This window comes from Xyrauchen texanus, chromosome 22 (assembly GCF_025860055.1).
Source record: "Xyrauchen texanus isolate HMW12.3.18 chromosome 22, RBS_HiC_50CHRs, whole genome shotgun sequence".
In the NCBI taxonomy this organism is placed as follows: Eukaryota; Metazoa; Chordata; class Actinopteri; order Cypriniformes; family Catostomidae; genus Xyrauchen; species Xyrauchen texanus.
The window spans coordinates 8,856,001-8,869,783 of NC_068297.1; the positions used below are offsets into that span (position 1 = coordinate 8,856,001).

A 13,783-nucleotide genomic window follows, 5' to 3' on the forward strand; every position below is an offset into this window, starting at 1 on the left:
TGCCTTTAACTGTTACACTCTGTCCTAACCATCCCTGATGGTGAAAAGCATTTCGTGACAAGATATTTATAAGTTATTTGGTTTCTATTTTCAGCCGTCTTGCAATGGAATAAAATCTCACTCCAGATAGCTCTATAAACAACAAATATTTTCTGCTTGGATGTTTATTTTGTTGCTGCATGCATTATTTTATAGGTAGTTATGTTTCACATGTAGAGATGCATTTTGTCCTGAAATATTTTATTAATAGCAGAGATTTCTTGATTTAAATGGGTGTGTGTGATGGAGATGAGTCTGCTGTCTTTGCTCAGATAAGTCAGAGGATGATGTGGAGAGGGAGGCGCAGCTCCTCGAGGGCCGTTTGACGCTAACAGAGGAGAGAAATGCAGTCATGGTGCCCTCTGCTGGCAGTGGAATACCTGGAGCTCCTGCTGAGTGGTACGACACTTCTAACAGACCTATAACCATAATGCTAACTTTTTAAATTTAATCAGAAGTGCTAATTAAGGGTACATATTCCAGCCATGTCTTTTGCAAGGTTTTAAAGCAATGTAATCTCAATTCAATCTCAAATTCTGTGTAGCTTGTGTTTAAAATGAAGAGAGTATGTTGTTATTATGTTTTAATGATGTGGTTTGATAGATTGATATTTAAATTTGAGGCATTGTTAGTTCAACTGATGTCAGTATCATTTAAACAGTTTTACAAATGTTTTGTTGTTGGGTCATGAGTTGATCTTATGTCTCTCTTGGCAGGGTACCAGTGCCTGGGATGGAAACCCACATTCCTGTTCTCTTCCTCGACCTAAGCGGTATGTTTTTCCTGCCTGCTGAAGAACAGCAATGTCCCCTGTGACCCCTGCACATTTCTTCGTTTGCTTCCATTTGCAAGCACTTTTTTTTTCTTCTTGTTAACGCACATTTTCACAATCTTAAATATGCACGTCTTTAGGAGGTGTTATCTAGCAGAATGTTCAAGTTGCTTATGTCAATACAATGAAAGTAAAAGGTGACCGTGGCTGTCCCATCCACCTTTAAAAAAAAAAAAATAAAGAATGAATGCTGAATATTATTTTTGTGCCTTTTTTTTCAGTTGAACTTTTCCTTTAATACCCAGTGTAAACAGGGCTTTTGTTTTTCCCTTCCTCCAGCTGATGACTTCAGCTCTCAGGACAACCTGGACGTCCCCGAGGCTGGCGGCTGGGACGCTACACTTGGTGCAGAGGATGAGGATGAATTTTTTGACCTTCAGATTGTCAAACACTATGATGGAGAAGTGAGAATGTCTCTCACAATACTGCCTTAACCCGGTGGCACATGTAGGGTGTATCTGTTGCCTAATACCATGGAAAGAAAGAAAGGATTGTTAAAAAAAAATTTCTTCCAGGTGAAAGCCGAAGCCTCTTGGGACTCCACAGTTCATGAGTGCCCGCAGCTGAGTCGAGGTGCCACCCAAGATCAGAGAGTGTACCTGATCGTTCGCACCGTGGTACAGCTCAGCCACCCTGCAGAGATGCAGCTAGTCCTGCGCAAACGAATCTGTGTGAACCTCACTGGACGACAGGTGCGGCATAATCTGTTCTGTATGGCCTACCTACATCATCATTGGAATTTTAAGACCCAATTTTTTTTTTGTAGTTTTTTTTTTGTCTAAGTTGACCATTTAATTGTAATTTTATTGCAATTATTTAAACTTCAACAATTATTCAATCATTCAACCATTCAAACTGTTTGTAGATTATTTCAGCCTTTTTAGAAAAACTTCCAATTTGACTTACACTGACAACATTTTGGCATTCAATGCGTAACTACTTGCAATGATGTCATTGTAGTAGTTGCATACTGATTTGTGAATGGTCTTTGTCACACATGCATAACTTGCAAATACTGGTCTTTCCTTCACAAAATGCAATTTTTATAAATTGTTTTATTTATATACTTGCATAGGGATTTGCTCAAAACTTCCTGAGGAGAATGTCCACCAGGAGCACCATACCTGGCTGTGGTGTGACCTTTGAGGTGGTCTCCAACATCCCAGGGGTAAGCATGCAAAAGCTGCCATTAAAAACAACAGTCTAAGTGTGAGGCATGTTAAAGCTCATGCAAGATATACGGTCATGATTGTTGGCCATTATAAACAAGAATTTGTAATAATTATGAGGCCTGGGCGATATATAAAATATTCACAAAATAATTGCGACGATTTTGCTGACAATATTAAATTAAGCTGTGTTGTGAAAATCGTGGCGATTTAAATGTGTCTCTCATTTGGCCTTTAAGTTTCACAACGAGCACATAAGTAGACTAATTTCACTATCCTTCAGGGCGGCACAATTAATCAAAATAACATCAAACTGGTGATATGATCAATGTGACTATTAAACCGCAAAAGGCTGTGATTTTTAAGAAAAACTTGGCCTGTGTGTCAGAATAAACCAGACACGCTACATGAACTGCATGTGCGGAGCTTATGCTGACTTCAACGCTCTCAGAGGGGTTCATGTGCATTGTGAAATCAAAGTACTGCAGGTTCAAGTATTGACGTAATCCAAACATTAGTAACGGCTACAAGTTATTATACAAATCTACCAATGCTGCACAGTATAAGAGAAAAAGAGAAGATGACAGCGCTTTTCTAGATGCAGAGCATTGTAAACTGTCAAATACACAAAATGACATGCTGCAGGTGAAGGAAAAATAAAAAGGACAGAAGTTTACTACTTTTGTGTAAAACAAATTTAATCCTTAAAATAATAATGATAATTCAGTTTTATATTATAATAATAAACTTGTCCCACAGTAATAATTTAGTATTATGCAATATTTAAATGGGTTCCAAGAAAATAAGTGAACATCTTTTTCTTTCACAACAAATTTTTTTGTATTATTTTTAAAAATATATTAAGGTAAATAATGCTTTTTAATAGCTGATAATTATGATTGTATATGGAATATAAATATAAAAGTGTATATCGATGAAAATGATAAAATCTCATTCTCCCTTGTGTTTATTTATTGAAAAACTGTGGAGGAAACATGCATTCATTATTTTAAAATAGACTTTTATTTAATGCCTACAATATTGAATTATCTATCTATCTATCTATCTATCTATCGTAAATTGACAGAAAAATAAAGGGAATTTGTAGCCATATCGGGATTATATTTTATGTATATTAGAGTTTATTTATTTTTGTCTGCAAAAGTTCCGTTTTGCTTTGGTAAAGATGCTCAACTGAGTCTTGATTACTCTCAGCCTGTATTGTCTGTGTTCGTCAGCAGGACAGTCAGAGTTCGGAGGACAGGGAGATGCTCGCCCGTGTCGCTGCCAGTGCAGAGAACCCCAAATCCTCGGACAATGCAGCTGCTATAGAGAAGTACCTGCGAAGTGTCCTGGCCGTGGAAAACATCCTCACATTGGATCGACTGAGACAGGTCAAAGTTATCTTCACTAACATTATTTATATATATGTATTAGGGTTGTGCCGATGGACGATATCATCGTCCATCGTGATGGCTGACCAACATCACGATGTAGAGCCACCATCGTGATGCCACGCCCCCTTTTGCGAGTCTTGCTAGTGTGACTCACTAATCCAAGTCTCTTCTATAGTTAACCTAAAAACTTTGCAGGGATTGCTCTGTAAATTAAATTGAGAATATAACTAATGCATATATGCTATTTTAAATACTGTAGTATATGCCAGAGGCGTGACGTGTTAGTCTGTGAAAATACCGTGTCAGGCAGGCTACACAAATATTGATCTTGACATTGTTAGCTTCTTGTCTTTTTTTACATGTCTTACACTGTACATTTAGATTAAAATATTTTATGTTGTAGGCTACAAGAAAATTGCCTTTATTAATTAATTATTAGTAGTTGTAGTGTCTCAGAAAATCTTGCTCATTGTCACATAGCTCTTGTATACACTGAAGCGGCAGTTTAAGATAAACCCAGACCAGCTGAGCGTCAAATAACTTTTGTCTGGTTAATACTTTTAAAGAAACATTTCCTTGGCCATAAATCCATAATGTCAAATCAAATGAAAGAAACAAGGTGAATATGAATAACACACATTTATTAAAACATAGAAGAACAACAAATGAAACGGGAACAACACTCAGACCGAAACTTCGGCATTAACATTTCACTTATAATTAGCAGCACAATTAACTTCAGCACAGGCTACAAAATAAATTATGTTATTGAAATATTGTAAAGTGGTCATATGAACTACACAAATGAGCGTTTAAAAATAATATGCAAAATCGAATAGCTCCATAGCGGATGGCGAAAAATGCGTAAAGAAGTCTAATATCTTTCACCATAGACCATGTTTAAATTTCGATGTTTCTGGCCAGAAATACCAACATATTCACTTTATCTGGTTTTAATAAGCTGCGGATTGGAGTAACTACACTACCCTCTGTGCTGAAGACCCGCTCTGATGGAGTACTGGTAGCACATATGCACAGATATTTCCGTGCTAATCTTGCCATGAACGGAAACCTTTTGTCGTTCGTTTTCCACCAAGTCAGCAGGTCCTCTTCCCCATCAATGGCCATTTCCTGCAGGTACATGGTCATTTCTGCCTCAACCTTTTGCTCATCAGTGAGTAAAATAACGAAATTATAGTTTTTAAGTGGAAAATAGTATTTATGTAAAGAGATTAAAATAAAAAGTGCACAACTCTTCTTAAGTGAAAGCTAAAAAAAAATGCTTCACGTGTCGTGCAACCTACTGATAAAGCGCCGACGAGTCATTAGTTGGGTTAGTAAAATAACGAAATAACAATTTTAAATATAATTGTTGAAAATTATATGAAATTATATAATCCCGCCACGCCGCCCCGCCCCACCGACGATATCATCGTCCATCGCGATGTTTTACTGTCAACATCGTCAACTGCCAATTTAGGGGACATCGCCCAACCCTAATATGTATATATATTATCTGAGGATTGAAGGGATAGTTCACCCAAAAATAAAAATGATCTCATTATTTACTCACTATGGTATCCCATGTGTGTATGATTTTCTTTCTTCACCAGAACACATTTGAAGTAAAATAGAAAAATATCTTTGCTCAGTAGGTCCTTAAAATGCAAGTGAATGGAGATTTCTCTTTTGAAGCTCCAAAAATCGCAGGCAGTCAGCATAAACGCCATCCACATGACACCAGCTGTTAAATGAAAGTCTTCTAAAGCGACATGATTGTTTTGGTGCGAAAAAGATAAATATTTATCTTATACTTGTAAATAGCAGCGCTGTTTACAAGTGAGAAGGAATGCTGTACAGTAGCTTGGTTGGTTTTGGTTTAGATTTGTATTTATCCGTTTCTTTACTTACAATGGTGCGTTGTGTTTAACCTGGATGTCTCAACGGAGTGGAGAACGTGAGAAATCCTTCTGTATCATGGCAACCGAATACGTCGTCACATGAGACCGCTTGGACTCCACCCTCTCATGAAGCTTACAGCGTTTGATTATAGATAAAGCACTTAAATATTGATCTTATTTTCACACCAAATATGATCGTATCGCTTTAGAAGACATTAATTTAAATGCTGTTGTCGTATCTGTGACGTTTATTCGGACTGTCTGTGATTTTTGGAGCTTCAAAAGAGAAATCTCCATCCACTTGCATTTTAAGGACCTACTGAGCTAAGATATTTTTCTATTTTGCTTCAAATGTGTTCTGGTGAAGAAAGAAAGTCATTCACACCTGGGATATCATGAGGGTGAGTAAATAATGAGAGAATTTTCATTTTTGGGTTAACTATAACTTTAAGATTTTATTTATTATAAGTTTGCTAGACTCTTTAGTTATAATTTTTTACTCTAAATTGAATCTGATTAATGTTTTGGAAGTAGTGATATCACATTGATAAACTGCAGTATTATATAAAAAATATATTTCACCACTGGAGTGGTGGTGGTGTAGTGGTCTAACCACATAACTGGTAAACTGGTAATCATAAGGTCACTGGTTTGATCCCTACAGCCACCACTATTGTGTCCTTGAGCAAGGCACTTAACTCCAGGTTGCTCCGGGGGGATTGTCCCTGTAATAAAGGCTCTGTAAGTCGCTTTGACTAAAAGCATCTGACAAATGCATAAAAATGTAAAATGTAAATGTAAAAACATTTGCACAGCTATCTCACTTCAGTTCTATTTTCATATGCCTCCCATGTTTTCCTGTATAGTAATTCTGTTAAATAAAGTAAGTCTTGTAATTCTGTTTTTTTTATTATGTGTTACAGGAGGTGGCAGTGAAGGAGCATTTGGCAGGTAAAGGCAAATGCAGCAGACGCAGTCTTAGTTCTCCCAGTGTACATCGGGTAAGTGTACATCTGTAGCCTTAAAGTCGTCTAGAGTCACTCAACATCAGAATCTGGCACATTCTCTAAACTCAAAACGTCCCTCTCTCTCCTGCAGTTATCTGGAAGCAGACAGGATCTGTCTCTAAACTCTGTACTGGATGACAAAAAGGTAAGACTATAAAAGAAAGTGAAAATATGACATGGCTCACCACAGGAAACTGTTCATTTGTAACCTCTGATGACCATTTTGCTTGTATAAGAATCTATGGGAAAGTCAGCAAGATATCTACACGACGTCCTCCCAGTTCAGCAAAACACGACCATCCCGACCTCCTACACCTCCTATGCAGAGTCCGAATCAGGACCCTGAGCAAGGTAATGGCAAAATAGCCACTCATAACGTGAGTGGTACAAGATATGGTTAAGTTTGTCCGCAATAAATCAATCTTCCTCTTCTGTTTCCAGCATTATTTGTTCCTTATTCGACTGTCCTTGAAACTTAATGCATTATGTTCTGCATATGTGATGCGTGCAGAAATGTGTTGGATTTATTTCCGCCTGGTCTTGTGTTGTCATTTCTCACCTGGTTTACCAATTAGTTATTTAGCTAATGCATTTACCTGAATTGATGTACTGTGCTTTTAACCTGACGCTCCTCAATGGCACAATGGTGATAGTTCATGAATCGTGTCTTGTGCGGTTCAAACCGTCTTCACTTCGATTACCAGCACTGGATCTTTTACACACTATGTACATTATATATTGCACATTATAATGAAGAAAAGCTTGTTTGTCTTCATGAACATTAATCAAAAATGCAATAACTTACTCTACCTTTGAAATGTCTTTTTGCCTTTTTTGATGTCATTAAAACCACTATCGTAGAGACCATATCCTATTACCTGTGCTAGTCCATTGTGGTATGGAACACACACTTTTCATAATTTAAACAATTCCTAATGGATAAACTGTAACTCTGTCTTGTTTCACTTAGAGTTGAGTCACATGCGGAAGTAAAATTGGTTGTGAATGCCATTTCTTCTAACCACTATGCTAAACTTTCATCTCACAAAACTGCTCAGTTTGTCGTAGCTTTAAATTCTTTGTAGAAAATTCGAATTTTGAATGTTGTTCATTACTGATGCCAAATTAGCAAACTAAAAAGGATTAAAACTGGCACCACAATGAAATTGGAATAAAAGCAAACTCTCCCAGTCTTGTTCCACTACAGCTTCTTTTCACCCGGTGTCTTTGTGATCGGTCAAAAATGTCATTGTGACATTTTTGTTAATGTGACTTATCTTTCAACATCTTGCTTCATCTGTTCTCACGGTCTCTGTCATCTCTCTTACCTGACACACCCACAGGTTTATCAGGGCTTCCTGCTTCTTATATCTCCCCAGTCAAGGCCCTGGTCCCTCAGATGCCCAAGCTGCTCAAGTCCCTGTTTCCAGTGCGCGATGACAAGAAAGATCTGAGACCTTCTCCACACTCACAACAGGTCTGGCTTAATTTGTCTCTATTGGTCACAATTTTATTGAGTAATGCAAATGTCTAAATGGATGATGGAGCTTGATTGGAGTGAATCCCATGAAATAGGCAAGAAATGTCCAGGTCATAGTTCTTCCCAAAACCAAAAGGAAGAAATACACATTTTTCTATTTTGCATGAAGAAAATAATTTCATTTTGAGGCTGTAAAAAAATAGTTGTGACATTATTTTATGATAATTAAGCACATCTAATTACCACCCCGCCCCCATACACAGAATAGTGTGCAGACAGAATGGTTTTCATGACATAATAAAACATTTTAAGCTAAGGATCCTGCAAATTTGGTTATCTCCTTGCAGGGGGACCCCCTGTTTAAATTGTAAATTCTTCTTGTTTGATAAAATAAATTAATTGTTTTTTTTAGATTTTCATTGTACTAAAGCCAAAATAAATTATTTATATATTTACTTATTAAGTTGGCTATGTATCTATCTTATGCTGTAGTAAGATATTAGATGTGAACCGAAGAGAAACATTTTCATTTCAATAAAAAAATTATAATAATGTTTTATTTCAAATATTTATATGTATTGAGAAAAAGGCTATTTTTCATAACATATGATATTCTATGCCAATTATTTTTTATTGATGATTTCTTACTATAGCTGTTGATACAATGATAAGTGTGATTAATCTAATAATTTCAGAATGAAACTGTTTTAATGTCAAATAATTTCAATTATTTTCTCTCTCTGAATTTTTTTTGCAGACCTCCTAGCACCCCCTTGCAGCCCCAGACCCCAGTTTGAAAACCCCTGCTCTAGAGTAATGAGATTGTGTTTTCCATTACAGTAATGAGAATTTAAAGGAAAATTGTGCTTATTTGTTACGAAAATAATGCCACACTGCAAAATCTTAATGTTCCTAAAACTTGCCTTCATTTTCTTAATGCAAAAAATTATTTCCTATTAATCTTGGTGTGAATACTTTTCATTTCCTCCTTTATTTGTCATTTATTTTCCAAAGTTCTGACAAGCTTTTGTATTACTCTATTTGTCATACAGAGCAGCAATACCTAAGCTTGTATATGTTTCAGCATGTAAATTCCCAAGGAGTGTGCTGACAGTACTCCAATGGGATGATTCATGCAAAAAAAAAAAGAAAAAATGATTTGAAGCATCTGCCATAAAAACCACTGATTTAGTGCCTGTAAAGCCTGTCAGAAGTGTGCTGCTTTTAGATGAGTAAATCATACGAGGTAATCAAAGAGGGATGCAAATGCTCTTTACTATTAGCAAATGCTAATTTCAGTCAATTTTAGATACTAGCTTAATGTAGTTCTGTCTCCTAGCTCCCTCATTTCCATATAGACAGAAATTCCATATGCCACTACATTGCCAATATATCCATAAGATGTTATCCTTCCCATATGACATAAATTAAGTCTTAAATTTAAGCCTTATTGGTTGCTGGTGGATTTTTTTGGTTTCCTATGATTAAAACAGTGTCCTCATTTTGTCAAAGTAGATCATGTCAGAGTAACCTGACTATATGTTCGGCTAGATTCTGTAGATAAACTGCTGTGTTTAATTTCCCCAAGATTAATTGTCAAGTCGTACCCTTTCATCATATCTCCCAGCATTCTTTCGATGAAGGCGTAGAGGGAAAAAAACACTGACAGTGATATTTCATTTTGTATATCACGCCTCCCCTGCATGCAGACTTTTTGATCTGTCATTACTTTAGATCAAACATAGTCTAAAAGCTCCAGACATAAAAAATGAACCTGTGACACTTAAAATGAGCTTGGGGCTGTCTATCTGAACACCATTACCAAAATCGTATAAACTTATTTAATATGTTCCATTCATCTCGCCAGCATATGCCACGAATAATGATGCAAACAGCCAACAGCCCAGATGAAGGAAGAATAAGAATAGAACCGGTAAGTAGAAAAATCCATTATCAATAACCCACCCTCATGTTGTTCAATCCAGTATGACTTTGTTCCCTCAATAGATCACAACAGGAGATGATAAATAATGACTGAATTTTTGTTTTTGTGTGAACTTTCCCTTTAAATAAATATGAATGATGAAATGTTACAAATTTTGTATATTGCAAAGTATAGCCTTGGAAGATATTTTGAGATCCCTGTCTATCTCTCCTGCATGTGATGTAAATTGCATGCTATTAAATCTGTAGTTCTCCAAGCATGTGTTCTCTGTGTGAGAGTCAGATGGTAGATTGAGGTATAGTTAAATGTTCCTTGTGGTTTTGGCGTGCTTTCCTATAGGTTACAGTAGTAGGGAAGAGTTCTGCTTCAGACAGACACCAAGATGCCCCTGATGCCCAATCCTCTATGCATGATCCGCATGACCTGCCCCTGAGCCCCATCAGCGAGTCCTCCAGTGGCTATTTCTCTACTAGTGTCTCCTCTGCCACCCTTTCTGACGTCTCCATTGCTTGCGGGGACCTTACCCCTACCCCCAGTACTCAAATGGGCCCTATAGCATCCAGACACAGAGGTGACAACAATGAAGACAGTCTACCAACACCTGTTAATCCCTTTATTGCTCCTGTAGAAGCTGGGCTAAAATACGACCTCAATGAGGAAACTCTGAGCCTCAAAAATCCCGAGGTGGCCCTCAGGAATGGTGTCACCTCTCAGCAAGAAGAGCTAAACGCAACCCCTCCCCAAGTGTTAAGTACCTCCACAGATAACCCTTTCTCCCTCCAGAAGGTCAGAGCCAATGAACTCAGGTCTTTCACTAGCATTCTTGGTCAGGAACAAGGAGACAGTGGTGGAAATGGCACCACAACACAAAGTCGTCAAACTAACAGTCTGGAAAAGCTTGAGATAACCTCTGATGAGGATGTGGAACCCAAGGAACTTGCTTGGCTCAAGGTAGGAGGAAGAGTAACTGTGGGAACTAACAAGTCCGGCACTGTTCGCTACATCGGCCCAACACACTTCTCAGAAGGCATCTGGGTCGGGGTGCAACTAGACACTCTCTCAGGTTAGTCTCATTGATATTTGTCATATCTCCCATTTTCTCTCTTTTCATATTTCTGAGTTTAGAACGTGGAAGTAAACTACAGCGGTGAATGGGAGAGCGCAGCCAATCTTATTTTTGCATCCCCATTTGCTCCAACAGCAAAAGAATAAAACACCACTAATATCTGTCTAAGTAGACATGTCACAATGCATAATCAAATATTTGAATGGAAGGATATCATCTGAGGAAGTACCCGTTATATATAAGTCGCGAGTCACCTCTTTCTTTTGGAGCACGTGTACAATGCAGAGGCTAGTTGCGGTCCGATTAACGTGTACAATGCAATCAAATTCTAGGTCTGTTTGTCCAAATTTGCAAAAATCGGACTGTCAGTCGGAAAATCAAACTTTTAAAGTGCATGTAAATGTACTGTGTGTAAAGGATCCATTATCATAAAATGTTTCTGAGATGTTTGTTTGGTGAGACAAGAAGAACTAACTTGTCCCCCTTATCTACAAGGTAAAAATGATGGTTCCATTGATGGCCACCAGTACTTCCGCTGCAACCCTGGTTATGGAGTGCTAGTACGTCCTGATCGGTTAATTCGACGGGAAGCTTCCAAAAGTCACGCTGAAAATCGCCGCAGTGGGGAATTTACTCAGCAACTTCGGGGAGGGATCAGCACCGCCATTCAAAAAGGGGAGAATCGCAAATCTTGGACCAGCTAATTGACATTGAGTTGACCAGGATACAACTACAATGTTATTGCAGATTAGCTCTAATTACAGAATATAAATCAACTGGAGGAGTCCACTTACATTCATCACTGTGCTGGGGCTAATCTTCTTTCTGAGATCCAACTTTGCATGGAGGTGGTACAACATCACTTTAAGTGCTATGTGTAGCACATGGGTGAGATATGACATGGCATGCCATCATGGGTCTCCTCGAGATTATCGTAAATATTCATTCAGAGTGAATGAGGCTCCCTCTTCTTTGGGGTCAACCCATCATTCTCCTTGGCTGTAGTTTTATCAAGAATCCGTTTTTGGACTAATATTTTAAATTAAGATTGATTCATCTTCCTAGCTCAGTCAGTTATTGATTTTTTTTTTTTTTTTGTGTCCTTGTTAACACTAGCAAGAACATGTTGGTCAAGGGCTTGGTCTGTGTGGAAGAGATTTTCTCAGGGATCAGACAAAATTATTGGATATATGTGTAAGATGGCCAGGCGGGTTTTTAGCTTGAAGCCACTGTTGAGGGCGTATGCATGTATTTACTGTAAGTGCATCCTTCTATTTAAACAAAAAAATCGGGTGTTGCCCTGAGAAGGTAAATGCAGGTAGTTGATGTATGTTTGTTCATGTTGTTACTCATGTGCTACTCTTACTGGGACTGTTATTGGAGGACATCATCCACACAACCATTTATGTGTTTTGGTATGGTGCCATTGGTACACGATTGGTATGGAGCTAGCCATTGGATCCGACATTGTATGGGGAGAATTTTTTGACGTGATTTGAATTGGCATTGTTTATATTAACTGGCTTAATGATACTTTCACTTAATGGTCTGATGATGGACCGAAATAAACTTATTTAAGAAGGGCTTATTTACAACATTGAACTACAACCTGGTAGCTTGGTGCGCATTTTAGTAAGCAGCCTTTTAATTAGAATGGGGTTATTGCAATTACTTCAGCACAAGGCAAAATTTAAATGATTTGTTCTGCAATTTCCCCAAAAGTTGCTCCGTTTTTGTTTGATTGGCTTTGAAAGTTCTTTCACAAGAAAGTCACAGTAAAAACACATTCCAGTTTCAAATTTAGATTGGGAGCTAAATAATTATATGTTGAACCAATTACTGGCAATATGTTCATCTTATTAATTAAATTTGAAATGTAATTTCATTAAATATTTTTTTTTTAACGAACTGTATCAGAAAGTGGGCACATTTATAGTGTTTTTAATAAGGAGCACGGATCCATATAATGCCCTGAAATTCACATCATAAGGGAGAAAATAGACGTGTTACTCCATTCTTTTTATATTCTATTTTAGTGGAAGTCCTTTTGTGAATTCTGAAATCTAACGCAATATCAAATTAAAATATATTTTAATGGTTGTAGGTATGTATATTGATTTTGTTAAGTGTAAAAATAATCCCATGAATGGAAAATTAATTTGCACATTTGATTTATAGTAGCTTATTCTAGTTTTATTCTAAATTACTGTAACTTAAACTAACCGATGATCCACTGTAAATCTGCATTTCACTGGACTTTTTGCTGAAGTCAATTTTTTTTTTTTTTTTGCATTTTTCCACATCCATGAGTTTCAAGTTGCCTTTAATTTGTGTTTACCTGTAGAGCGGTGTCTAGATGTTTGTGTTCAGATGTAAAAAATGGGTTGAGGTCTTTCCATCATGTAATTTATTTTGATCTGTGCCTCATTCATCATGGAAGATAAGAAACGCGCACACACGGAACATAACTTCATTGCTGCTTTTATTAGCAACGCCAGTGACTTCAGACAAGAAGATATTTAGGCCTGACTGGTCATATTAGTGTCTAGTTGTCCTTCTAATGTTAACACAAATGCTCTGGGGTGCTTGTTTTGTCCTTTTTCTTTGGTCTTTGACTAACCATAGATCACTCCTCAATGATGCCAGTGCTGGAGGAGTTGTTTTATTTGGAATCTAAAGTCTCAAAAGATGTCTGTTTATTGATGTAATACATTGCAGTAGTAGCAACAATGATTCTAAATGCTTATAAGGACTCCTACAACATGGTTTCTTATGACTTGTGTCACCATAAATGGGCAAGTGAACTTAATTGGAGACATTTTCAATATGGTGATCCCCTTACATTTCAGAACATCGATACTATTAGCTAGATTTATATTGGTGTACTAGGTGTTTTTAATATTCATGTGCAATTAATAATTTGTCTTACCATGTCAATAAATCCTAA

At 37.2% G+C, this 13,783-nt stretch overlaps 1 protein-coding gene across 2 annotated transcripts in view; it reads left to right on the forward strand.

Annotated features, from left to right (window-relative positions):
- Positions 1-13,132, forward strand: part of kif13ba (kinesin family member 13Ba) — a 59,858-nt gene extending 46,726 nt beyond the window's left edge. Inside the window, exons 28-40 of one of the 2 annotated variants that reach the window (XM_052153606.1) lie at positions 312-438; positions 756-811; positions 1,151-1,275; positions 1,387-1,563; positions 1,947-2,039; positions 3,279-3,434; positions 6,262-6,339; positions 6,437-6,490; positions 6,582-6,696; positions 7,689-7,822; positions 9,693-9,758; positions 10,110-10,833; positions 11,332-13,132. In XM_052153606.1, the coding sequence (XP_052009566.1) occupies positions 312-438; positions 756-811; positions 1,151-1,275; positions 1,387-1,563; positions 1,947-2,039; positions 3,279-3,434; positions 6,262-6,339; positions 6,437-6,490; positions 6,582-6,696; positions 7,689-7,822; positions 9,693-9,758; positions 10,110-10,833; positions 11,332-11,540 (2,114 nt within the window). In that variant the 3' untranslated portion in view covers positions 11,541-13,132. The remainder of the gene's footprint in view (positions 1-311; positions 439-755; positions 812-1,150; positions 1,276-1,386; positions 1,564-1,946; positions 2,040-3,278; positions 3,435-6,261; positions 6,340-6,436; positions 6,491-6,581; positions 6,697-7,688; positions 7,823-9,692; positions 9,759-10,109; positions 10,834-11,331) is intronic. The other variant, XM_052153607.1, reaches the window with a different exon arrangement.
- The last annotated feature ends 651 nt before the right edge of the window (positions 13,133-13,783 follow it).